Source organism: Mauremys mutica, chromosome 14 (genome assembly GCF_020497125.1).
Source record: "Mauremys mutica isolate MM-2020 ecotype Southern chromosome 14, ASM2049712v1, whole genome shotgun sequence".
Classification (NCBI taxonomy): Eukaryota; Metazoa; Chordata; order Testudines; family Geoemydidae; genus Mauremys; species Mauremys mutica.
Window position 1 is genome coordinate 9,173,043 of NC_059085.1, and position 27,420 is coordinate 9,200,462.

Sequence of the window (27,420 nt, forward strand, 5' to 3'; positions counted from 1 at the left end):
AAGGCAAACAGGAAACAGCCCTGGGAGAGGGGTGAGTGCTTTAGAGCAGTGGGTTTCAAACCGGGGGTCGTGACCCAATGGAAGGCACTGGGTCCCGGCGGCTCTAGTCAGCACCGCCAACTGGGCCATTAGAAGTCCCGTCGGCGGTGCTGCCCGGCTGAGGCAGGCTAGTCCCTACCTGTTCTGACACCGCGCTGCGCCCGGAAGCAGCCAGCAGCAGGTCCAGCTCATAGGCGGGGGGGGCTCCGGGGTGCCACACGCTCCCCCCGCATTGAGCACCAGCCTCGCACTCCCATTGGCTGGGAACCAAGCTGGGGGGAGGTACCTGCAGGCAAGAGCCGCATGGAGCCATTTGTGCACCTCTGCCTAGGAACCGGACCTGCTTCCGGGGCACAGCGTGGTCCACAGTGCCAGGACAGGCAGGAAACCTGCCTTAGCACCCCTGCTGCGCCGCTGACCAGGAGCTGCCCGAGGAAAGCCCCAACCCTGCACCCCAATCCCCTGCCCCAGCCCGGAGCCCCCCACAACTCAGAGCCCCTTCCTGCACCCCAAACCCTTCATCCCCGGCCCCAGCCCAGAGCCTCACCCCCTCCAACAGCCCAACCTCCTGCTCCAGCCCAGAGCCCCTCCCACACTCTGAACCCCTCATTCTCAGCCCCATCCCACAGCCCTCAGCCCTGCACCCCAATCCCCTGCCCCAGCCCGGAGCCCCCCACAACTCAGAGCCCCTTCCTGCACCCCAAACCCTTCATCCCTGGCCCCAGCCCACAGCCTGCACTCCCAGCCCAGAGCTCTGACCCCCTCCAACACCCCAACCTCCTGCTCCAGCCCAGAACCCCTCCCACACTCTGAACCCCTCATTCCCAGCCCCAGCCCTCAGCCCTGCACCCCAACCCTCTTCCCCAGCTCTGAGCCCTCCCACATCCCAACCCCCTCATCCCCAGCTCCGTTGGATTGCGGGCATCAACAATTTTCTTCAACTGGGTTGCCAGAAAAAAAGTTTGAAACCCACTGCACTAGAGCACCTGAGAGACAGGGACTGAGAGGGAGCAAAGACTGTGTCTGGTGGCTGGGGGAGGGGGAGAGAGCCTCGTACACCCCCAAACAGAGCAAGAGCAGTGGGGGAGAAACAGCCTTCCTACCAGCAGCACGGCAAAGTAGGTGAGGTGTTTACACTGGCACAGCACAATGTCTTTGCAGTGGGTGGTCTCACAGCCAGCGCTGCTCCAGTTCCCAAGGCTGCTGTTTTCTGCAAGAGGGAGAAACGGCCTTAAGGAAAGCAGCCCACAGCCACAGAGCAGTGGGGCAGAGCCTCGGGAAAGCCCATAGGCAACATTTTCCAAAGCACCAACTCACTTAGGAGCCCAAGGCCCATTGATTTTCAGTGGGGCTTCGGCACTTTTGAAAATGTTACCCTGTGTTTCCAACAGCAAAAACAATCAGAGTGTGGGGCAAGGTGTGATCTCCAGTGTTGCTACTGCGGCTGGGGGGTGTTGACGCTAGACATGGGCTGGCGTTGGGATCGGGGTTGGGTTTGGGCTATCTGTGGTTCAAGGCTACACAGCTTTCACATGGGTTGGTGCCCAACCCTGGAGAGCTGTTCTCAGGCATATCGTGGAGGGAAGAAATAAAGCTAGCAGGACAAAATGTCCCCCACGCTGCTCCCAAATCCTGCACCAGAGGGACTGCTTGCGTCCCCTCCCCCCTCTCCCTGCACCCTGCCCTGCAATCCCCTAAGATCCAGCCGTGGGCACATTCAGGCCCTCTAAGAGCAGGGAGCCTCCAGTTCTCAGGGCCAAGGACCTTGGAGCAGTTTTTGTGCTGCCTTCTGCAGTGTGGGGGGCAGGTCACTGGCCAGGTTTATCTGGGTGCATCTCACTTAATTCCCAGCCATTGCAGGGGCCCCGGGCACTGGGGGAACCGTGAGTCCCTGTTCTCTGCCTGTGGCACACAATTGTTCAGTCTCTGAGGGCTCTATGGGTGGTGGTTTGGTGCTTGGTTGTGTTTTTAGTGGCCGATGATCCATGAGGCCAGTCTAGAGGATCTGGGGGTCACTTCTGGCCTTAAATTCTATGGCCCTGGGTCTCTATATGACTCCTTCCTTGGAAGCAGGGCAGAAAAATGTGAGTTGCTTTTACAAGCCTGTGGGAAGTGCCTGTGCCCTGCTTGGCTGTTTGCAGGTGGCTCTGGCTGACCTGGGCCTGCTCTCCACCCACTTTGTGCGTGACAATGGCACTCACTCAGGAAAACCCTGATGGGCGTGGGGTTTAGTCCTCCAAAAGGTGCCAGTGTGGGTCTCCATATAGCCCTACGCACGGCAAGGCTCTGTGCACAGAGGGGGCTTCTCCGTAAGCAGCACGGAGCGGAGGAGGGTTGGGCAGCTTGTTGCCGCTCTGGGATGGCAGGAGGATGTTTGTCGCTGGGAGCCAAGGGAGGTCGGGGTTCCCAGGTTCTCCTGGCAAGGCGGCTGGGGTGAGTATAGTCTGGCAGCAGACAGGGATGCTCATAGCATGAAACCCCACAGTCTGTCTGGTAAATTGCAGCTGCATGATTGGTCCTTAGGTCCCCCTGGTGTCTAAGGCAATGCGCTCTCCGTTGAACGACTCCCACCATCTCTGTTTTGCCTCTTCCTCCTTCCTTGCATGCATGCACGGGTACCGCGTGATGCCGTGAGTGTCATAATTACCTGTTCCTTCCACCCAAAAGACGCAGCTCGCATTAGAGTTATCCTGGTTGGGGGGGTGGGGGGAGAAAACATGAGGCACATGGTGAGGTGTCTGTGCTCCCTTAGTGCCAAGCAATGTACCTAACCTGGGCTCGTTAGGGACAAGTCTTGTGACTGGTCCCTCCTGCCTGTGCAGCGTTGTTCCCTACAGCAAATTTCCCAGCACTTTTTCCTGCCCACTATTAACATGAAGCCCCATCACAGGAATCCACTGCGTCACTTGGGAGACTATTCCGCCGTGTAGTGAGGAAATATCTGATAGTTAATCAGCTTTATCCCGTTACTCTGAGTTTGTAATAATAACCCCTTGGAGTAATAATACCCCTTTGGAGTACCCTATGCTCTTTTCTTTCTTTCTCCCTGCTTACACCTAGATTTTCAGCTGGTGTAAATTAGCGTAGCTTCCCTGAAGCAGATTTACACCAGGTGAGGATCTGGCCCTACATACTTATCAAGCAATTGTCTTAGAGCTCCTTCGTCATTTGGCCATTCTGCTTTGCAATCTTTTCCTCTAAATCCCCGTAATCAGTTCATTGCTGCTCTCTGACGTGTCTCCAATATACCCGAGAGGTCAAATGCTTCCTCCTATGTCTGCACAGTTTGGTTACATTGCATGGTGTCCACTTTGGGAGCACATCTCTCCCAGCTAAAGATTCCCACCTGCTCCCCAGTCCGGACAAAGACAACTTGTATGTGGGCTGACCCCCAGAGTCTCAGCAATACTTCACAGAGAAGAGTTGGCAGGGGTCAGTGGGGCTGCAATGGGTTTGTGGTTAAAAACCAACCAACCACCACACACCTTATTGGTTGCAATGAGCCAGGACCTCCCCCTCTCTCCTGTAGCTCCAGGTGAGGTCAGAGGAGGAGAGAAGCATTTCAAAAGCCCCACTCCATCCCTGCAGCAGCTACTCTGTTTTCTGCTACAGCTTCTGCCTCAGCTAGAACTCCTCCCAGGGAGCACACATGGGCATCCCCGCTGCATCCCCTTCGAGGAAGTGGCATGCTCCCTCCTCCGTGCCAGGCCAGTTCTACTGGGTGGTACAGAGCAGGGGAGATCTTGCTCTTAGCCTGCCATTCCCTGCGAGGCCCCTACCTGAGCACACTGCTAGCAGGGAGCAGGAATCGCATTCCCCTTTGGGATCCCAGGCAGTTAATGGTGCCCGGGCTCAGGGAGGGGGAGATCCTTATGCTCTCACTCCCACCTCTTTGCACACCGAGGCAGAGAGATACTGGCCCAAATCCACCCTTCAAGCAGCAGGTTGAATTCCCACTGGGTTTCAAGAGCCCTGGCTGTTCCTGAGACTTCAGCTACACTGACCTCCCCTCTCCGGTGCCCTGGAGAGCTGTTTGCCTTCCCTTGCCCAGAGTGATAGCTGCTGTTAAATGCCTTTGTGGGCCATGATCACCAGCTCACCAGCGTTTGGTTATGCCAGAACCGGATCTCCACAGGCTCAGTGAGGTTGGTGACGCTGGTGTTTTCAAGGGTGGCCCCTAAGATGTCATTGTTCAGTAGGGAGCTATTCTTCCCATCCTGCAAAGCCAGAGCAGAAGAAACAATGTGCAGACCCATAAAGACTATTACCAGGAGTGGGCAGGTCACTGGGATAGGGAGCCTTTCATCTGCAGATGACCAACGCTGCTCCTATCCATGGGCAATCTTATGGCCTATGTGCAATGAGTTTGTTGGTCTCAATCCAGTTCCTTGCAGGCAGGTGCTCACATTGCAAACCTCCCACACCACGATGCTTAACCATTTCATCAGGGAGGCCATGGACAGAATGGTCAGAGAGGCCGAACTACCCTCCCGCTCCAAGAGGTGTCCCTTCACAACGCATCTTACTGAGGTTGCACAGAGAAGATTGTATTGCTGCTTCCCATGTTATACCTAAGAGTCCTCTACACTACATGTGTGGGTGTTGTGGGCACCTGCATGTAGTATGTTGTTAATGAAAGGATCCAGCTAGATAGACGGATGGGCTAGAGACACCGTCCTGCTCATCTCATCGAAACACCGGTGGAAGCTATTTTCTTAGCATTGGTCATAGCGGGCTGCAGCCTCCAATTGGTGAGCAAGGCCAGACAAGTCTTGCTGTTGCTTGACCATGGGCTGACCACATCTTTACAGATTCCCAGGGCTTTAATTACCAGAAGAGAGGTGTTCCCCTGGGGTTCCCCTGAGACAATTCGTGTATACCTGAGGCCCTTGCCCTCTCTAAATTCCCCTGCCCTTCCAATTGGATATGGCATTCCTCTCGACTTCTGTGCCATAAATGAGCAAACTGTTGTGCAGGGCTGCTGCGTGCTATTAAGCAGCTGCCCTGCTTCATCTGCATCTCGGTGTTGGGGAAGGGCCCCGTGCGTATGGTCTGGTGCATTAGTCTAGACAGCTCTTCGAAAGAAAGGGGCTGCGTACGTGCAAACTAATGTCTTTTCTCTGCTTCCCCAACCCACCCACACTGGTAAAACTTCAGAGTGTCTAACCTGGAACAGGCCAGGGGTGTTGAGATAAATGCAGACAAGTTTCATTTCTGCTGCTCGCCTCCGGCTTTTCTTCATCAGTTCAGCTGGGAAACGCATGGAGTGTTGGGTTCTGAACTCGGGCTGCGAGGTTGAAGCAGAAACATTCCCAGGTGCAAACTGAGAAATGCCAGGTTATCATTACAAGAAGCAAGTGCTGAAAGAGTGAGTGCAGGAGGCTGCAGTGCAACTCAATAACTAGCATCTTTCAAACACCCTGCGTGCCAGCATGCTGGAAAGAGCGAAGCACAGTGTCAGCGTGAGATAAATGATAGCGGAGGGAGGGAGAAGAGAAATGAGGCAAGGATGAAAAGAGCAGTGCTTGGGTGGGATGTGCTTGTAGCTGGAGGGAGAGAGACTTATTCATGTACTTGAACCCATCTGGGCCAACGGTGTGGTTTGAACCAAGGACCTTCTGCACTAAAAGCATGAATTGCCTCCCCTTGAGCTAAAGAACTAAGTGAAGCCCTGTAGCTGATTCCTAAACCGTTTTTATGGACCAGCTACTAGGCCAACAAACACCTCCATTCTTCATGATGTCTCCTCATCTATGTCTGTACGCTGCCCAGCACAATAGGGGCCTGATCCTAACTGGTGCTTTGGATGCTACAGTAATATAGATGATTGACGATCACAGCAGGAGCTGTGGGGGAGAAGGTGGCTCAGTTGCATGGAGGTATAGCGAGGAGACCAGTATCAGATGAGCAGAAGAGTGGGAAATGAAGAGAGGTGAGGTCTGTGAGGCAGGGCTCCGGCAAGTCAGATATGAGAATACCATGGTGATGGGTGTGGTATAAATGACCAGTAGAAGCTTTTCCTCAGAGCTTTGGGTGAAATAGTGTCTGGGAATCTCTGTCTTGCCACCTGGGTCAAAAAGAGGAAAGGTTGAGAAGCTGGAGCAAGAGGATTTGGAAGCCCTGGATGTCCTATTGCTCTGTGATAAGTTTAGGATTTTGTATGGTGGCAACAAATATTGTGACTGGGATTGTGACTGAGGATCACCACTCTCTAGGTCACCTTATGGTAGAAGTGACAGGGCAGATAGAAGCCACAGGCTCCCTCCTTCAGACTTTCATTTACAGAAACATTTGAATGGTTCTCTTGGGTCCCCGTGACTTACCATTTGCTTTAGAGGTCAGGCCCAGTTTGCAAAGTTTGGAGCCATGCCCTGCAAGGGTGCTGTTGGATCAAAGGGTTTGGTTCGGGCCAGTCCCTAAATTAGGCTTTACCAAGGTCTTCACAAGTGATTAGTGATTCTGAATGCGTCAATCTTTAGGGGCCCAGCTGGAGACCTTAAAGGGACCTGAATTTCAGAAAATTTGGAGCTCGTCTCTCTGGAAATCAATCCCTTTAAGGTGTCACAAACCATGCCCCTGCCACTGAAGTGCCCCAAATCACCCTTTATTTTCTTAATAGTAGAATGGTGGTAAAATAAACTTGGTTCCTTTTGCACCTTTGCATAATGCTTTCCAGATGCTGGATTTTGATACTTGTGGGCTGCAAACTCCTACCTCTAAATGCCCTAAGGTATTACCTCACCCACCCTTGTCTGTAACCTGATAGTTAGATCCAGCATTTCAAAGCCACTCTCATATGCACTTTTAAATCTCCGAGAACACTCCCTGGGTGCAGAGTTCAGTAACCAGTTTGCTCCCAGAAACGGCTGCAGCAGAGATACACGCATTGAGCTCTCTCCTGTCTATCTGCTATAACTTATATGGCCTCCATTCCTTTGGCCTCTGAGCATCGCACACAATGCCTGGGTGGTAGGGAAGTGCTTTTATCTCTAGTTCACAGATGGGGAGCTGAGGTGCCGACAGACTGTGACTTGCCCAAGGTGGCACAGGGAGTCTTGAACCCAGGAAGCCTAAATCAGTGCCCTAACCACTGACACATCCTTCTCTAAAATCTTGGGCCCAGCTCCACAAAGATATTTAGGCATCTAACATCCATGGATTTCAGTAGGTGCACACATACCTTGATGAAGCTGAACCCTGGAGACTTTGGTCTTGTTTTCCCTTAGTTAATGTGAGACAGATCATTTTAGACTGAAAATCCGTATTTTGCTTTGTGTAGTGAATGGCACATTTGCATGTGGGCTTTGAACATGCAATATACGTGTGGACACAATGGGTTCTATGGGCAGTCGGGTTTGGAGATTGATGGAGGTGTGGCCAGGGCCGGCTCCAGACCCCAGCGCGCCAAGCGCACGCTTGGGGCGGCGTCCCGCGGGAGGGCGGCAGGCAGCTCCGGTGGACCCTCTGCAGGCATGTCTGCAGGAGGTCCACCAGAGCCGCGGGACCGGCGACCGCCAGAGTGCCCCCCACAGCATGCAACCCTGCTTGGGGCAGCGCAAATCCTAGAGCCGCCCCTGGACCATGTGGCCATGTGTGTTTGTGAAAACTCTGGAATTGTGAGTGCATGTTCCCACTCTGGGTGCAATCAGCAATGACTCTGAGTCTGTTACAGCCTCCTTGGGAGTGCGGCTCATGCTTTTAGCTCTGGAGGTCCCCAGTTCAATCCCCGGTCACACTTTCTCGTGATAATAATGTAGGCGCTCACTTTCACTGCAGAAAGGTTACTCTAAAAAGAGAAGGAAATTCAACCCAAAATATTATTAGAGCAGAAATGCAGGAAACCCGCGGTCTGATCTATTCAGGGACTAACACTGAGGAAGTCCCCCAGATGCTTTAGAGGCCATGTGGATGACTTTCCGTTCCCACTGCTGCACTAGTACATGGCTTTCAGTCAAAGAAGATAAAGCTGAAATCTCTCCCTTGTCCCCACTGCCCTCTGGCAAAAGTTCTTCCCTGGATGGAAGCGTCAGCACGTCGCATTCCCAGCACAAAGCACTCTGGGCGGACATGGAGACTGAGACCCCAGCTGGCCACCGGAGACCATTCTAATGACCCAGCAGAGCGGACTGGGCTGGGAAGGCAGGCGCCTGGAGCTTTGGGTTGTGCTCCAACTAGCTCGGCCGGCTGGCTGGGGGAGACACCTCCAGGCTGCCTGAGAAAAAAGCCCAGGGCCAAGGGCTGACATGTACAGGGCGAAAACATGGGCAAGAGGGGCAGTTGCTCCCCCAACATTGGTTTCCTCCCCTCCCCAACTTTTCATAGGTTTCTGTGCTCTGCTTCCGCCCACCTGCAGACGTTGAAGGAAATAATATGACCACAAAGACTGGTCTATATACTGACGCAGCTTTGTCCCCCCCACCAGAATTTTTCTGAAATGATGCCCCTGACCAGAGTGTGCTGAGAGGCCCAGAGTTTTTCACAAGTGGCTTGTGATTCTTGAGATGTGTCCAAGCAGCCTGGTTTCCAGAGGGGAGGGGCTCAGCACCTTCTGAAATTCGGGACTCTTCAAGGAGACTTAGGTTGGGCTCCCCAAATGTAAATGCTCAATCTTGGCTAGGGTCCCAACTCTGCCCCTAATTACCATAGTCTTGCCTGTGGGAGGGGCTTAACGTAGAAAAGAAAACCCATCCTAGCCAACACTGCTGCAGGTGGCTGTAGACAGCTGGGAAAGGATGCAACTCCTTCTTGGTTTAGAAAAGGAGGGTAAGATAAGGTTTAAGGACCCTGCTGAGCCATCCCCTGTGGGACAGGGCAGATTTCAGCACCTCACTTCACCTTGTCTATCCGTCCAGCCTGCCCATGTTGTATTTATATCTGTTGGCTCAGACGTACAGGAGTCAGATTTCAGCAGTAAGTGAAGCCCCATTTGGTCCTTGGGCCTGGAGTTTGGGCACACATCAAGTGTTCACACTACTTCAGCCAGGATACAAATGGGGTCTTGTGGTCAGTGGGCAGCAGCTCTGCCAGCTGAGCAAGGGGAGAACTAAGCCGGAAGTAACCAAACTAATCTGGTCTCCTCCAGAAATTGCTCATTTGTAGATTTTACTTTAGGCACTCGGCCAAAAAAGAGAGAGAGGCAGGTGTGATGGAGCAGGAGAGACAGAGAAAGGAGGTAATGGAAATAGAGATCAGACTCCTATGGAAACGAAAGCTCGTGCTATCGCTCCGTGCACCAGAACACGGTCAGTATGAGAAGCCCTATGCTGGGAAGAGTGATTAGAAAGCAAAGCCCGCCGTTAGAGCAAGGGGGATACTGACCAGTATTGACTTGCTGCTGAGATTCAGCCCTTGGAACTTTGTTTGCTTAATCTTAAATACGAAAGTCTGAATGTTGGGGCATATGACAGTGGAGTTGTCCTCTTGGATAGGGTCTTCAAACAGCATCTGTTCTAACTGTTTTAATCTAGAATGGAGAAACAAGAATCGGCGCTCAGAGGTGTGAAGAAAGCCAGAGAGGCCAGGGCTGGGGCAGACAATACGAGGAGGGAGAAAAGAACAAGGGAGTGAATGAAGATAAGAGGCAGAGACACTGAAGATGTGTATTTGAGATCATCTCCAGAAGGTATCGTCACGTGTTAGAGGTTGCCTCAGACTAGGGGCACTAAAATTGGAGACAGATTCAACCTGTCACCGTCAGCTTTAAACGTTCCTCACACAAATGATGGAATGGGTTTTCTTTGGGCTTTCTGTGCCAAGCCTGTCCATGAGGCTTCCTGTCTGTAGGGGACGGTGTGGCTGATCCGAGTCTGTATTATATTGGGTGTCTAACTTTAGTATTATACTTAGAAATAACTAGTTCTGGCTGAAAAATAGACGAGCCATCCCACAGAAAATTCCAATGGTTAGAAATTTTGGTTTCTTCTCAAATCTGGATGTAAAGTTGATATGGGCAGTGCTGACCAGGACTGGGACAGAGGGCCTGGCTTTTCTTCATCAGTCCCTCCTCACTAGCTCCCCCTTCAGCTGAGATGCCCTGAAGGAGAGCAAAGGTGTCTCAGCTTCGCTTGCCTGATGCCACACAGCTACCCTGGTGAGTGAACCCCAGCCCTTTCCACCTCCTCCCCTTCACCTCTCCACCCCCTACGCTAACCCTGACTCTCCTCTTCTCCTTGCTAGCCCTAAAAACCTTCAGCAAATCCTGTCTCTCCCCCTCTCTCTGGTCTGGGACAGGGGGCTGACTCTGGGCTGTCTGCGTTGAGCCTACGGACTGTAGAGCAGTCTGGGAGAAGCTGCTTACGTAGGGGCTTAATTCCTCCTCTGAGCTTAGCCATTCCTCTGACACAATTAACCTCTGAGTGCTCGGAGCAGCCCTAGAGCACCACTGGGACCTTCTGGGCACGGAAACCCGGCAAGGGGGGGAGGGGCTTGGAGCCTGGGCCCTAGTGCGAACCCGAAGAGCTAGGCTGCTATTGTTAGTCCTGCAGCCTGAGCCCACGTCAAGTGATCCTGGCACTGAGACTCGGTGCCCTGGGTTTTTCTTTGCAGGGTAGACACACTCTCAGTTTTCCCATCTGTAAAATGGGGGTGATGATACTGAGCCGCTTCCCTGAGGCGTTATGAGGCAGGAGCAATGTTTATAACCTGCTTTAGACGTGGAGGGAGGCTGTGGATGCAGCTGGAAATAAATTGTTCTCCCCTTTCAAACATTTCAGGAAAAGAGAAAAATGTTCATTTGTGGCAAATGTTCTGTGAAAAAGGAAAAAAAAAACTTTTGGCTTTTTATTGAAACCTGATTTGTTTTATCTCTGTTTTCAGTTTTTTGACCCCTTCCACTCCAATTTTTGACAAAAACAAGTTTTTTCACTCAGATTTCCATTTGATCAAAATGCCATTTTCTGCTTCAAAATGCCTCTCTGTAAATTTCCCTGGCAGCCCTAGCTGCAGGAGATGGGCTTGGAGAGCTGGCCCCAGAGTGTAGTCTGGCAAAGCCCCCTGTGTGTGCTCCCCACTCACCTGACAAGATTCCTAAACTGTCCTCTTTCCAAGCGGTCGTTCATGTCAGCCATCATGGTCGCCGCCTTGTCCCTTCCCTCTCGTGGGGGTACCTGACGGCATTCCTGGGCCTTTATGGGGTCTGGGAAGGAAACAAGCCGTGTCGGGATGGGTGGAGTGGCAGCACCGTGTGGGGAAGGTTTGACCCGTGTGCCTTCCCGTGACATGCCACCACCTGACAGATCTTGGGGGTTAAAGGTATGCAGGAGAGCACGAGGAAAGCAGAGGGAGAGCTCCCCCCACCTTTCCGTGGCTTAGATAAAAAGCGCCCCCTCCCCCTCCTGGGCTAGGACCGTGAGGACTCCATCCCGCCACTGCAATCTTCTCACAGCTGCACCTCGTGAATAAATTTGTACTTGGAGCAAGTGGCCTGCCACCAGGGCAGGGAGGAGAGTCGCAAAGGCCTTTGGGGAGATGAAAGAGGGGCTTGAGCTGAGCCCTGCACGCTGCTGCTTTCACACAGACTGATTCTCACCACAGCTCCCCATGTGCCCCTGGATCTGCAGAGACCTTCCGCTGCTGCAGCTGCACGTGTGTGTGTGTGTTTTGTGTAACCCGTTTTTTTGCTGGAAAAGGCCACTTTGTCAGAAACAAAACTTTTGGCAGGAAAGCATCAGTGACTGCAATCGCTCAGCGACTCCTGTGAGAGCAGATGTGGGGGGTCCTGACCGGGATGCCGGACTTGTCCCCAGGTTGGTACAATCACTGTCGGCAGATGTCAGGGTGGCCTGCCAGGCGAAACAATAGCAGAGATGTCAGAACTCCGAATAAAGAACTATCCATACCTGCCTGTTGGAGCAGAAGAGCAGCAAGATACAAGAAGAGGCAGGTCCGCAAGGGTGATTTCCTCCGCGTGGCGCTCCAAATGTAGCTCATCTCCTGCAAGAGACATACAGGCTCTGCTTTCTGGATTCAGTTACCACTGTTGTTAAAGTGCTGACAAGGTGCACAGACAGTGCTGTACAAGCAGGTAGGAGATGTAATCTCTGCTCTGTGCATCTTACAAACTAAATAAATGATCTAAAACCCAAGGGGGGCCTATCGCAGGGCATTTTTAAACTCTCTGATATCGTCCTCACTGTAACCAGCGTGGTGGTTTATCGGATGACAGTAAACAGAGGATTTGGATTCTGATGATAACCTTAGTGGTGGTAACCACATTCAGGAAGCCCTGAACTGTGTGTCTGTCACACCCTGTCTCTTCCTAACCCTTGCTGCTTAGTTCCAAAGACAACTCAAGGATTGTATCATCTTCCATAACAGGGAGCTGCTCCATTTAGGATTAGACTAGAGGAAACAGGGAATGTTTCTGACAACAGCCACGGCCCTTTATTTTGAGTGCCCTCCAGTGTACATTAGTGTTATTCCTGATATATAGCAAGACAAGAGCAGATTCATTGAGCTGTAGCCGCAAGAAGCCCAGAGTTAATGTTTTTGTGACCGGGGTCCCAGTGGGGGCCAGCTGTGGTCACTCAATTAGGGTGAATTGCAAAATATGAGACAGACAATCCCCAAAAAGCTGGTGGATATTCCAATACTTAGATTCACCGAGCCAGCATAAAACAGTTTCTTTATTACCTCACTGGTTACTCAGAAGTCTAAACACCACAGTTCCCTTAAAGTGATCCAGCCTCAGGCCTCCATCCAGGTACCCACGTCAAATATGGTGATTTCTGTAAATCTTATATCATCATATAAAAGAAAAGGTCCTACCAATCCCAAAGGATCGGACACATCACCTCCCAGGTTATTGAATGTGTCAGATCTTACCCAAATACACGCTACGGCCAATTCTTATTAACTCTACTAAAATTTATTAAAAAAACAAAAGAGAGAGAGTGTATGATTTAAAGATCAATATACATACAGTAGGGCTGTCAATTAATTGCAGTTAACTCATGCAATTAACTCACAAAAATTAATCACAATTAAAAAAATTAATCGCAATTAATTGCGGTTTTAACTATACTGTTAAACAATAGAATACCAATTGAAATTTATTAAATATTTTGGATGTTTTTCTACATTCTCACATATATTGTATTCTGTGTTGTAATTGAAATCAAATTGTATATTATTTTAATACAAATATTTGCACTGTAAAAATGATAAACAACAAAAATAGGATTTTTCGGTTCACCTCATACAAGTACTGTAGTCCAATCTCTTTGTTGTGAAAGTGCAATTTAGTGAGGTAGACTTTTTTTGTTACATAACTGCTCTCAAAAACAAAACAATGCAAAACTTCAGAGCCTACAAGCCCACTCAGTCCTACTTCTTGTTCAGCCAATTGCTAAGACAAAACAAGTTTGTTTACATTTACGGGAAATAATGCTGCCCTCTTCTTATTTACAATGTCACCTAAAGTGAGAACAGGCATTTGCATGGCACTTTTGTTGCCAGCATTGCAATGCATTTACCTGCCAGATATGCTAAACTTTTGTATACCCCTTCCTGCTTCGGCCACCATTCCAGAGGACGTGCTTCCATGCTGATGACGCTTGTTAAAAAAATAATGTTTAATTAAATTTATGACTGAACTCCTTGGGAGAGAATTATATATCCGTGTGACAGGGTTGAGACTCACCACCGTGGTGCCTCCCACTGGTTGTTCCAGGAATTAGCTCAGTCCATGGGAAGCACCCTCTGCTGGTGATTCCCATCCATCCTCTGCTCCTCAGTTGTGGTCTGGACCCACGTTGCTCCCTGCTCGGCGGCGTCCTCTTCAGGACACTGCCCTCCGGCAGTGCCCGCTAGTCCATCCTCACCTCCTTCCAGGGGTCGTTGTTCAGCAGCCCTGGCACTGGCCTCAGTGGCCAACCACAACCTCTGAATTCTAGCCCCTTGTCTCAAGGGCTGGTTGCAGTTTGTCTCAGCCACCCTACTGCATGGCCAGGTGCAGTACAAGGGAGAAGGGGAGGGGACCTAGGCCCGCCCACTACTCTGGGTCCCGACCCAGGGACCCTCTAGTGGCAGCCTCCCTGCTCTCCTTCTCTCCCCTTGTCTACCTGTCCCTGGGCCACTTCCCCTCTGGCCCCTCACAGCCTCTAGGCCCTTTCTCTCAGGGCCCGCAGTCTGGCAGGTATTGGGCCGGAGCCCTACTGTGCTCCCCCTGAGCCTGCCCAGCACTGCTCTGTCCGAGGGGCTGGTCTCCTGCTCTGGAGACAGACCTTCCCCCATGAAGGTCTGGGACAGACTGACTGCCAGTGCTTCTATATCGTGATGCCAACTTTTCCCAACCTAGCGCTAAAAATTTCCCAGATCTGGTGAAAAATTCCCAATAAAGTTTTTTATTTCAAAATCTCAAGGGGACTTAATATTTGTGTTTTTAATAACTATATAATATATATTTTATCCACATTATTCTTACTCGTTTGAGATATTTCACATTTATTATAATTTTTATACGTATAGACATGTTTTTCAATTTTAAATTTGTTACTTATACAGTAAATAAAATATTTAACACATGAGGAGTAGGATTGAAATTATAGAAAACAATGTATTTTACACAAATTTCACTAAAGTATTACAATACACCAGTATTAATACATGTGCCCTGTGTGTACTGTGTACCGTACATCAAAGTTACTTTGAAAAAATAAAAAGTAAACATATGATTATAAAATAAGATAAAAAGCAAAGAGAACAAATAACACTCTTTTATATAATTTTCCTTATTATTATAATCTCTGAGTTTTACTCTGTCGGGGGTGCTAGCCCGTTGTTTTCGTTTCGATGTGGATGGATCTTTGTCTACTCCTGCAGTCCTCTTCCTCTTCTCACCAGCCTTACTGGTCTCTTAATTCATTTTTTACGTTAGATAAAAAATGGAAAGAGATCTCTGAAATAATGGAATGCAGTAATTAGTATAATGTATATTTCAATTTATATTTAAATCAAAGAAGGGAACTTAATATATATTATTACCTAATACAGTAGGCAAAGATATTTAATATTTGCCTGGAGGAAGGTGTTGTTACAAATTTATGAACAGCCGAAGGCTCTGGTCCACATTCTCTGTGCAACTGCAAGCACGAAAGACAAAATTTTAGAGATTTAATGACAGATCAAGAAACTAATCATAATCAGTAAGTATTGCAATATATTTAATTATTGGAAGAAACCTTACCTAGAAGATAAATTTGATAACCATCTTCTCATTACCCGCCAGCCAGCTGTTCCTGAGGTTGGTTTGTTGTGAGTGCATGTGCGCACTTGTCACTTCACTTGTGCCGTCATGATATAGTACGTTGAAGCACCACCAATAGGAGAGCAGCACAGCCCGATTATGAAAATCACGTGACAAATATTCACCAATGGAAGAATGCATTTTGAGGGAAATTTAAAAGAAGTGCAAATATTTTACTTTTTATGAAAACTTCCCAGGATTTTTGAGATTTGGAAAGTCTTTTACTTTTTATGAAATTTTCTCAGGATTATTTAGGTTTTGAATGAAAATTTCCAATTTCCCAAGTTGAAACATTTTACTCAAAAATTCCCAGATATTGGGAAATTTCCCAGGATATAGAAGCACTGCTGACTGCTCTCTCCATGGCAGACTGCTTATAGGGCTGAGCCTGGCCCTGATTGGCTGTCTCCAATCTGGGCCCTGATTGGCTCCCAATAAGACCTCTTCCTATTGGCTGTTCATTTGTGCAGGCCCAGTGGCCTGCTGCAGCCCCCTCTAGCATGGGTGTGGGGCAGCCACCACACCACAGTCCCCTGCTCTGTTTTACCTGCATTCCGCCATATATTTCATGTTAATAGATCATAGAAAATCAGGGTTGGAAGGGACCTCAGGAGGTCATCTAGTCCAACCCCCTGCTCAAAGCAGGACCAATCCCCAACTATTACTCACTGTTACTCATACCTTCTTGTTATAGGAGTCTCAGATGATGACTCAGCACATGTTGTTCATTTTAAGGACATTTTCACAAAACACAAAGAGAGTACCAGTGTGAGATTTCTAAAGCTACAGCATTCGGCCCAAGGTTTAAGAATCTGAAGGGCCTTCCAAAATCTGAGAGGGACGAGGTGTGGAGCATGCTTTTTCAGAAGTCTTAAAAGAGCAACACTCTGATGTGGAAACTAAAGACCTGAACCACCAAAAAAGAAAATCAACCTTCTGCTTGTGGCCTCTGACCCAGATAATGAAAATGAGCATGCATCGATCCGCACTACTTTGGATGGTTATTGAGTAGAACTCAACATCAGCATGGACGCATGTCCACTGGAATGGTGGTTGAAGCATGAAGGGACATATGAATCTTTAGCACTTAAATATCTTGTGACACCAGCTACAACAGTGCCATCAGAACACCTGTTCTCACTTTCAGGTAACATTGTAAACAAGAGGCGGGCAGCATTATCTCCTGCAAATGTAAACAAACTTGTTTGTCTGAGCGGTTGGCTGAACAAGAAGTAGGACTGAGTGGACTTGCAAGCTCTAAAATTTTACATTGTTTTATTTTTGGATTCAGGTTTTTTTGTACATAACGCTACATTCGTAAGTTCAACTTTCATGATAAAGAGATTGCATTACAGTATTTGTATTAGGTGAATTGAAAAATACTATTTTTTTACAGTGTAAATACTTGTAATAAAAATAAATATAAAGTGAACACTGTACACTTTGTATTCTGTGTTGTAATTGAAATCAATATATTTGAAAACGTAGAAAACACCCAAAAATATTTGAATAAATGGTATTCTATTAATGTTTAACAGTCTGATTAATTGCAATTAATTTTTTTAATTGCTTGACAGCCCTAACATTCAGATATAAGTTCAGTCCACTTATGTGCAGATTCATAGCAGAGATGGTGAGCTTTGTAGTTGCAAAGAGTTATTTTAGAAATAGTTCATAGGTTATAGTCCAATGTCCAAATCTCATATTCAGGGCATACCAGCATAACTGGGACCTCAGTCTTCCCCTGAAGAAGCCTACGTGGATCTGAGATACAGGATCACGCCCAAGGGTCTTTTTATACAGTGTTCTAGCATCCACTTGACCACACAGTCCTGGTTAAACAATAGGCTTTTGATGTAACCTTCTGCTTTCTAAATACCACCAGTAATTAGTTACGCAAATTAGCATAGGGCAATTTATCCAGTAGTCAGTCTATTACAAACTTCAAAGAAACATATAGACAATGACATTATTTTACCCAAGATTAATCTAAATGTTAATATTCCCTTTTGATCTCTGACTTAGCTGTAGTGACAGACAGGAACTGTCTGTTTACATGGGTAGCATTTAAGATACACACCATTAATATTACATCTAACTTCCAACAATACAGGTTTGCATTCAAAGTTCTAGCCTACTGAGCATGAATGGCCCTCATTACCATTCGCATACCTTTCTAACATGACTTTAAAGGTGGGCTTTGGGTCATTCAGCCTGCAGGCTGTTTAACCCTTTCTGGCCACGAGTTATATTTTGTATAAGATTTGCTGCAATGATATAGCAGTGGTAGCAACAATGGTTTGCCTGGTTACATTTTAATTAGACAACGTCACAGTTTTTCTTGCCTTGCAATGGTTAGACGGTACCTCTGCTTCCTGGGCATTTTCCAGGGATCCCACCTTGGGGGTGGGGAATAGAATAACTGCCAGTGGGCATGGCTAAAACAAATAACCGTTGGAGGGAGTGGCCTGTGGGGAAAAGGAGTCAGGACTGGACACATAGGACCCAATTCTGTCCCTCGTTAGATCCAGGCAGCTCCATGGTCTTGATTGGGTAAGGGCAGCATTGGACTGACCAATAGTGTTTGCGGTGAGGAGAATATTTGATTTTTTTTCTGCGCTATTGGTTGCTGAAATTCTCCTTGTTTTATAATAGTTTGCAATAATGTCCAGTGTCTGAGACTGAGAAGGAGGGTAGTCAAGAGCCCTGTTAGTTTGGTGCTCTTGTGCGCAGTCATTTCAGGTGGCATTGCCCTGATGACTTAGCAATATTCTCTGAGTGTAAATTGATGGAATTCTTGGCTAATATAATGCATCATTACTGGTGAGAGGGAAGGATCTTGCACCTAAAATGCTAATAACATGTCAGTGCTGGTGTTAGAATATAGATATTCAGGCCTGCCTGTAAAGGCCTCCACTTTAAGAACGTAGGTGTATTGTTATCATGTAGCTAGTTATAGAGGTATAAAAACAAAGAATCAAAATCAGTCTGCCTGTGTATGTGCCTTCTCTCCCTAGGATAGTCTGAGGCCTTGTTCTTAGGCTAAGGCCTGGCTAAGCAGCAGGGGCAGCCATAAGCTGGGAAGGGAACGGTCACGTCCTCACATCCCAAACCGGTCACATTGAAATAAGGTGGTATTGGGCTGTTAGGAAGACGATTCTGTCCTGATAGTGCCTGTAGCGGGGTGGTTACACGCTCCTGCCCTTCGGGGTGGAAAACAGCCCAGGAGAGGGCTGTGGCTGTGGCAAGAAGCCTGGGCTGATTGGGGAAAGCAGGCTCAGCTATAGCCAATCCCCAGTCAGGCCCAGCTGGCCCCTATAAGAGGCAGTGAGCCAGGAGCCTAGTCAGTGTCCCTCTACCTGTAAAGGGAGAAGGGCCTGGCTGCAGGGAGCTAGAGACAGGGTACCTGAGTGGAGCAAGACTGGGGAAAGGCAGAGGAGCTGGGGAGCTCCAGCCTGGAAAGCCCCAGGCTGCGTCCTAGCATAAGGCCAACAGGTACTGGGGGTTGCAGAGGGCAGCCCAGGGGTAGGCCAAGGCAGCAAGTCCAAACACTCCTTGCCAGTGATGAGTGGGCTGATACTGCAGTCTGCCCCAGAGCACGGGGGCTAGATAATGACTTGCAGTAGCCAATACTGAGGTGAGGTGGGGATAGTGGGTGAGGGTTTCCTGGGAAGGGGAGACCCAAAGAGAAAGGGGTTACTTCCAGGGGGCAGCACCCCAGATAAAGGGGCATCGGGTCCTGGGAGGGACACGGGGGCCAAGAGGCAATGGATCACCGGCCTGCAGAGGGCGCTCTGGAGGCTGGAGAGCTAATTCCCAGAACAGACCAGCGGGAGGCGCTGCAGGCGTGAGTCCGCACCTCTACATGTGGTGGAGAATGTGGGCATAGGTGGTCTGCTCCTGACATAAGGGGCAAGGCAGAACAGTGGGACTACTGCCCAGACTTAGAGACACAGGGGAGGATGGACCCTGGATACACTGGGGTGTTCTATGGGGAAATCCCAGGGATTATCCCTGGTTGGGCCCCGGTGTCAGTGCCCCAATAGAAGGGGACCAATGACCGTAAGGGAATACGGGAGGCCCAGGAGGGACTTTGGGAGGTGCAAGTGGCCCTCCATGGCCAGGGAGCCTAGTTGGTGAGGGAGCAGCGGGCCCTGGTGAAACTCCTCTGCCAGGAGGTTAGGAGGAACTGCTGATAACGGAGCAGGGCATGAGGAGCCAACCATCAGGGTGAGGAGGCCAGTGGCAGAGCGTCGGGCTTGCTACGCCTGCGGTTGAACAGGACACTTAAAACGGGGCTATCCCGACGGGGCTGGAGGCGGGGAACCTCACCCCGAACTGGGACGGTGCCCAATCCCTCCAGCAGTCCGCTGGGTGAGGGAACCCAGGTGGCTGTGGGTGTGTTGGTCCTGCGGGCGAAGGGGACACCAAGAGCAGGAGTGCCCTGCCCTGAGGAACACAGCCCGGGGCAATCCAGGGAGGGTTGGCCTGACGAGGGACAAAAAGGGAATGCTGAGGCCTGGGGCAGCACGGAGGCGGGATGTCGGCTGGGGCCCAGGCGGTGGTGGAACAAGGGACTAAATGGACCCAGGCCCTGAGGGAAGAGGGCCTGGGAGACCCTGATCTGTGGGCGCGCCTGGAGACCGCGGAGTTAGCTCGCCAGAAGGCGGAGGCGCACACTCGAAAGATGGGCCGAGGTTGGGAGGCAGCCGAGAGGAGGGTAGCGGCACTAGAGGGCCAACTTTGGGGAGCTGAGGCCATGAGTCTCCGCCCCCAACCCCAGGGGTGGGGGTTTTGAGGGTGTGTGTGTAGCAAGGTGGTTACATGCTCCTGCCCTTCAGGGTGGATAACACTCCAGGAGAGGGCTGTGGCTGGGGCAAGAAGCCTGGGCTGATTGGGGAAAGCAGGCTTAGCTGTGACCAAGCCCCAATCAGGCCCAGCTGGCCCCTATTAAAGGCTGTGAGCCAGGAACCCAGTCAGTGTCCCTCTGCCTGCAGAGGGAGAAGGGCCTGGCTGCAGGGAGCTTGAGACAAGGTACCTGAGTGGAGCAGGTCTGAGGAAAGGCCAGGGCTGGCTCCAGGCACCAGCTGAAGAAGCAGGTGCTTGGGGCGGCCAATACCAAGGGGTGGCCCTCCATCAGCGGGTCCCTCAGTCTCTCTCAGAGGGTCCCTCAGTCTCTCTCAGAGGGAAGGACCTGCCGTCGAATTGCCACCAAAGAGTGGAGCGGTGTGGTGCGATAGTGCTGCCACGGCGTTTTGTTTTTTGGAGGGGTTTGTGGGGGTTTTTTTGGCTGCTTGGGGCGGCAGAAAACCTGAAGCCAGCCCTGGGAAAGGCAGAGGAGCTGGGGAGCTCCAGCCTGGAAAGCCCTGGGCTGCGGCCTAGCACAAGGGCAACAGGTACTGGGGGTTGCAGAGGGCAGCCCAGGGGTAGGCCAAGGCAGCAGATCCAAACCCAATGCCAGTGATGAATAGGCTGATACTGCAGTCTGCCCCGGGGCATGGGGCTAGACAATGACTGGCAGCAGCCTGATACTGAGGAAAGGTGGGGATAGTGGATGAGCGTTTCCCGGGGAAGGGAGACCCAAAGACAAAGGGTTACTTCCAGGAAGAAGCACCCCAGATAAAGGGGCACCGGGTCCTGGGAGGACACAGGGGCCAAAAGGCAGCGGATCACCGGCCTGCAGAGGGCGCTCCAGAGGCTGGAGAGCTAATTCCCAGAACAGACCAGCAGGAGGCGCTGCAGGGGTGAGTCCGCACCTCTACAGTGCCCATCACCACCAGTTAACAAAACAGATCTTAAGATGGTTAAAGAAAACTTAGTTTGACAGCATCCTGTCTGGCAAGAAATCACTTATCAATGGTTGTGGTTGTGAAACCCTCATTTCTGTATTGTTTTAAATTTATGGCTCCCACTTGTCTATTGTTAATTTGTCTGGTTCTCTAATTGTTTCTATCTGCTGTATAATTAATTTTGCTAGGTGTAAGTTAATTAGGGTAGTGGGATATAATTGGTTAGAGAATTATGTTACCATATGTTAGGATTGGTTAGTTACATTTCAGTAAAATGATTGGTTAAGGTATAGCTGAGAATATTACTATATAAACTGGGGTCAAACAGGAAGTGAGGGGAGGGGAAATTGAAATCATGTTTGCTAAGGGGTGGGGAATGAGAATAGGGAACAGGGACACAGACAAGGCTCTGCAGGGAAGGGGGATGCAGGGTAAATGCTCTGTGGCGTCGGAGCTGGGAACGGAACACTGGGGAACAAACTCTATTGACATACAGAGATAAGCCCGACTGGTGTGAAGGGCTTTGGAACATGCTCGCTTGGAAACTAACCCCAATAACATTGCATTGTCTGGCCTTCGGACTTCTGGTCTTCTGCTTTCTGTCTGCGTGACAAGAACCAGGGGAGAGGGTGAAGGGAAAGTGCTCTAACAGCTGGAACCAGTGGGTGGGAGAATTTAGCAGTGTGAGTTCCACTGATGGGACTAGAAATCATTGCAGCTGGTGGTTTTGTGTTTCAGGCAGTGGGCTTGGCCTTAGATCTGGGTTCAATTCTCTGCTCTGTCACTGATGTCTTCTGTGACCTTGGGCAAGACACTTAATCTCTCTGCCCTCCTTAAATGTTGCTTTCTTTGTCTCTCTCATCTTGCTAGATAATACCCTTTTGGAGGCGGAGCCTGTCCTTTCCTATGTATGTGCCAATGCCTAACACAACAGCAGCTCAGTCTGAGTTGGGCAGTCGATTCGGCTGTAGTACAAATAATAAATCCATCGTGCTCCTAGGCTGGGAACTGAGTGACTTGTGTGCCCCCAAAAAAGGAATTTCTTAGAGTGCAACAAAGCATCTCTCCAGTTCCTTGGCTTCACTCTTACTATACCCTAGCTATGTATAACTCACACAACGAACAACAAATGTCTCACAGACAGCCGTTAACATGGTGTAAACTGTTGGCAGATGGTTTGAAAGTTTCAGGGTAGCTCATGTGATAGACTGTCTGTCAGGGTTGGAAGGGACTTCAGGAGGTCATCTAGTCCAACCCTCTGCTTAATGCAGGATTGATCCCTAACTAAATCCCCAAATGGCCCCCTCAAGGGTTGAGCTCACAACCCTGGGTTTAGCAGGCCAATGCTCAAACCACTGAGCTATCCCTCCTAGAGAGCCAGACAACTTAACAATAGAAAAGTGGGAGCCATAAAGATAAAACAATACAGAAATGAGGGTTTCACAACCACAACCATTGATAAGTGATTTCTTGCCAGACAGGATGTTATCGAGCTAAGTTTTCTTTAACCATCTTAAGACCTGTTTCTTTATCTGGTGGTGATGGGCACTGTAGAGGAGCTGGGAGTGTAACTTCTGGCTTGTGTAGATGCATTGTACGCCCACCAGCGTCTTTACTGCTTAAATCTAGAAGAGGAAGTACACTTGTAATAAGGGTGGAAGATACGGCATGAGAATGAAATAAGTTGTAGCATGGTAAAAACTTCCCCTTCCTGCCCTGCTCCTTGTTACCAATAAACATGGTGAATATACAAAAATCTGCAATAGAAGAGGAGGTGTTTTTTTAGGGTAGCTCCCTGATCCAAGGACCCTCCCTTCCCTAAGCTTTGTGTATATGCTCACTGTATTCAATGATATATTTTTCAGTATGAATTTTTAATATAGTATTGATGCATTTTAACCACTATCTCAGTTCTGCTGGAAGGGGCTGGATTGATGGTTTTGGGGTCAGAAGCTGCTGGCTGCCTGGAGAGGTGATGTGCTCCTGTGAGTAGGGCATTGGCCTGCAAATTAGGAGACCTGTGTTTACTCCTAACTCTGCTACTGATTCTCTCTGACAAGTCTCTAGGCCTTAGTTTCCCTGTCCATACACCACGGATAAGGACTTTGACCTCCTTTTGAGAACTACTTTGTCATCCAAAGATTGAAAAGTGCCTACATAAAGGGCTGAGGATTATTATCAGTGATTGCAGCAGTGCAAGTACCCCCGCTCACCCCCTACTGCCCTGCCACTGCAGCTCAAAGCTGCCGGGATCCTCTCTCGACAGCCCAGAGATGATAGTTCAGTCACTATGGTCCTTTAGTCCTCGTTAGTGAGAGTCCCACAAAGGATGCCACAGGCCTAGCAATTAGGAGGACGGCTGTAATGATGTGGATATTTGTCCACTAAGAACTGGACTGAGACCAGCCCTTCATTTCCCAGAGGCACCAGCTGACAGTGGTTTGCAGCCTGCAACAGATTAGAATGGGCAACCTAGGGGTGAAAGGCTCCATTGTCCCCGTGCCTTTCCTCTGAGGCAGCCAGTCCACAAATCCATTTGTCATTGGCTAGCTCATCTGTGTTACATTAATGTACAATCTAAGGGGAAAATAAATTAATTTTTGCCATTTAGAGTGGCATCTTCAGGACTCAGGTAGACCAGTCCCAAAAGCACTGTCAAAAATATTAAACTAATACGAAACAACAATACACCCATGTAATGCAATAAATAGTCATTCCAATGTAACAGAAAGTGGACACAGACACCCACTTATAACCTCTTTTGGCAGGAGAGCACAACTTTGATCCAGGCACTTTAATTAACTTTTACCTTTAGCTTATTAGGCCATGGAAAGGAAATAGACAGGAGCATATTGGTATGCAGCAATATTTAGAAACACAACTGGCTAGTAAGCACGTCTGAAAATAGGTAAGAATCAAATAGAGAAAAGTGGTACTTTGCTATGCTAGTCTGAGCACTATTTCTATGCAATAAAGTAACGTCAGTTAGTTCTGAGGTTCAGTGCAGTGGTTTTGGATTTAAAATCGGTGGAGTCGTTTTAGTATGGTCAATAATAGTAAGTGTCCACTTACAGTTTTTCATTTTCATAGTGCGTTTCAGACTCTAACTCTGTCACTGGTGGAAATCAGAAGTAACCCCACTGAAGCTGGTGGAGTTACATCGAGCCATATGAGAGGAGAATTGGGCCCATTGGGTACAGCCACAGAAAGTCCACCAAGGGCGTGAACGCAATGGCACAAGTTGCTGTCAATCCCATTTCCTTCCTGGGGCCCTGGAACAACCTGGCCCGGACCGGAAAGGGAGATGTGCTGATTCCACAGGTCTTCCCGACAGCCTGTGCTGGTGGGGCAGCTACACAGCCTAGGCAGAGATTAAAGCTACCCAACCCCAACAAGTAGGCTTGGAAGGATTCGATTTTTATTGGTAAATGTCATTTTCACTGTACACACATGAACCAATGGAAAAGATCTTTCCACCGATGGAGCGGAGGCTGGGTTTTGCGTGGGGCAGACACTCCTCACTGTGGCAGTCTGGCCTACAGCTGAGTGGGAGCAGAAGCTGGGCATGGAGCGCTGCTCAGAGGGTGCTCTCATGTGACAGTTGCTATCTTGGCTGATGCACCGGGGCTGGAACCAGGGACCTCCAAAGCTCAAAGCAAGAGCTGTTACTGCTTGAACTCAAGAGCCAAGGCTCCTCTAGGGGTACGTCCAAACTACCCACCGTATCGGTGGTTAGCCATCTATTTTTCGGGGATCGATATATCGCATCTCATCTAGACGTGATATATCGATCCCCAAACACACTCCCGTCGACTCTGGAACTCCACCGGAGCCAGTGGCAGTAGCAGAGTCGATGGGGGAGCCGCGGACGTCGATCCCGTGCCGTGAGGACCCGAGGTAAATCGATCTGAGATACTTCGACTTCAGCTACGCTATTCACGTAGCTGAAGTTGCGCATCTTAGATCGATACACTCCCCCCCCCCAGCAGTGTATACTGGCCTTAACTGGAACAACTCACATGCGCTGTGGCCTACCATGCTCTCCAGCACAGAGCTTGCCCCAGGAGCTGGCCAGTGCTCCCAGGGAACCGGGATTGAGGCTTTCCCAGCAGAGCATGAACTCTGCCTCTCCTACAGCCAGACACACAGGGGCCGTCCAAGCTGCAGCTGGGAGTGTAACTTCTGGCTCGGGTAGATGTGCTGTACGCCCACCAGATCTGAGTTCCTGTGCTAGAAATAGGAGTGTAGCTGCTGCTACATAGGTGGCTAGTCCCCTGAATACACGCCGAGGGGCTTGGGTGGGATTGTACTGAGACAGCCTGTGCCGCCATGGCTGCTACACTGCTGTTGTCGTGTCTACTATGCTAGTGCCATCAGAGCTAGTGGGTGTACGTCTCATTGCGCTGGAAATTACATCTCCAACTCCAGGGTAGCCAGACGCACCCACACACCCTCCTCTTATCGCTTCACTTCAGCAAGGAGAGAAAGATGCAGCGTGCTAAAGAAAGAAACAGATCAGTGCTTCGCAGGGCCGCCCAGAGGATTCAGGGGGCCTGGGGCAAAGCAATTTTGGGGGCCCTTCCATAAAAAAAGTTGCAATGCTATAGAATACTATATTCTCTTGGGGGCCCCTGTGCGGCCCAGGGCCTGGGGCGAATTGCTCCACTTGCCCCCTGCTCTGGGCGGCCCTGGTGCTTCGCACCTTCTTCTTCTCCTAGGACTACGTGTTACAGCAGAACACGGTTCCAGCATCCACTACCCATTAGCCAGAAAGAAAGGGAAGGTGATTGAAGCCCCCTGAAGCATGTTTGTGATCCTCCTCCCGCTGGGGTTCGTATGCTGCACCTCCCTTCTTCCCCCAGTGAAACAGCTTAAAGAGAGGGAAAAACTGGAAAAGGATGAAGAAACCCCTTTGCACCCCAGCAGACACGGAGCGGGACAATAAGAAGAAAGAACTGGAAGCTCCCCTGGGAGAGGCAAACAGCTGGATCCACTATGGGCAGTTAGAAATAACCTGTTGAGCACTTAGGGTCTGTCTATGCTGCAGTTAGAACCCACGGCCGGCCCCTGCCAGCTGACTCAGGCTCGCAGGACTCAGACCAACGGGCTGTTTCATTGCGGTGTAGACATTTGGGCTCAGGCTGGAGCCTAGGCTCTAGGACCCTGCCAGGTGGGATAGTTCCATGGACCAGCTGCCGAGACATACCCTTAGACACCCCAGCAATAGGTGGGACTGGAATCCCTAAGACGGAGAGTTAATGTGAGAGCCCAATCATCTCTCTGTAGTGCTCATTCCTGCGTTACCCATCGCACATCCCAACTCAAATCAGTTCTAGGGTGTGACACTTTTTTCTGTTTCCTTTAATAGACTGGGCATTTCACAGGCTGCATCCAAGAGGCTGACAACCCCATTTGCCTCCTCTGGCTCCAGGAGAGCCTTTGAGGGGACCACCAATCACAATATAAGTGGGCCTGATCTCCTCTCACACCACTTTTACCCAGTGTAACTGCACTGGAGCAACTCCTGATTTACTCTGCTGCGTGCAAGATCAGAACTGGGCCAACACAGATCAAACCAAAGGACTTACTTGCATCCTCCTGCAGGATGGTGACTTCCTCAAGCAGGTTCGTTTGTCCCTTTGCCCTTAGTGCATATGGTCTCCTGTCCCTCGCTCTGTGCCTAGATCGCTGCACAAGGCATGTGTGTCTGAGAGCAGCTTCGAGTCCCGGAGCTGCACAGACAGCATTGTGCAGCAGAAAAGGAAGTGCTCTCATGCAGCTCCACCTCATGCAGATGTAGAGATTAAACCAACAGAGGTTTTTAAAAAAGGAAATGCTAGAGGTTGGGTCCTCAGTTGGTGCACAAGGGGCAATGACTCCATTGAAGTGAATGGAGCTGGGCTGCTGTATGGCAGCGGAGGAGCTGGCTCTGGGGGAGGAAGTTTTATGGTAGAGGAGCTCATCGTGGGGGCCTACCTAGTACGGGACATCACCCACTTCTCACAGCCGTGGGCTGAGAACAAGTCAGACCAAAAGAATCTCTTCCCCTTTCCACACATTGTAACTCCAGGTGTAGTGTTTAGTGGGGAACCCTAGAGCAGAGGCAGAGAGCCATTGAAGAGGTGAAGGAGCTGAGCTGACACCTCTTCTGCAATTTTCTCCTAAGCCTCTCCTCTCCAGGTTTGGTTCACTGTTTTCTCAGTTGGTAGAGAAGCGGCCAGGTTAAGGCATCAGCTTCTCGGCTGTGGAGAGGGGAATTCAAGTGCTGGCTCAGATTGCAACCGACAATGAGTTTGATTGCCTTCTACAGGCTGACTATGCCATCTACCCTGCAAGGTAAATTCCCTG

The 27,420-nt window shown here is 49.8% G+C and overlaps 1 protein-coding gene across 2 annotated transcripts in view; it reads right to left on the minus strand.

The window, feature by feature from the left end:
- The window catches only part of ADGRG5 (adhesion G protein-coupled receptor G5), a 34,294-nt gene extending 7,540 nt beyond the window's left edge, over positions 1-26,754 (minus strand). The window contains exons 1-4 of one of the 2 annotated variants that reach the window (XM_044987508.1): positions 5,207-5,319; positions 4,140-4,256; positions 2,687-2,729; positions 1,143-1,249 (exon numbers count right to left, since the gene is read on the minus strand). In XM_044987508.1, coding sequence (XP_044843443.1) covers positions 1,143-1,249; positions 2,687-2,729; positions 4,140-4,256; positions 5,207-5,302 — 363 coding nt within the window. In that variant the 5' untranslated portion in view covers positions 5,303-5,319. Of the gene's footprint in view, positions 1-1,142; positions 1,250-2,686; positions 2,730-4,139; positions 4,257-5,206; positions 5,320-26,660 lie in introns of those variants that run through there. The other variant, XM_044987509.1, reaches the window with a different exon arrangement.
- Positions 26,755-27,420: the final 666 nt, after the last annotated feature.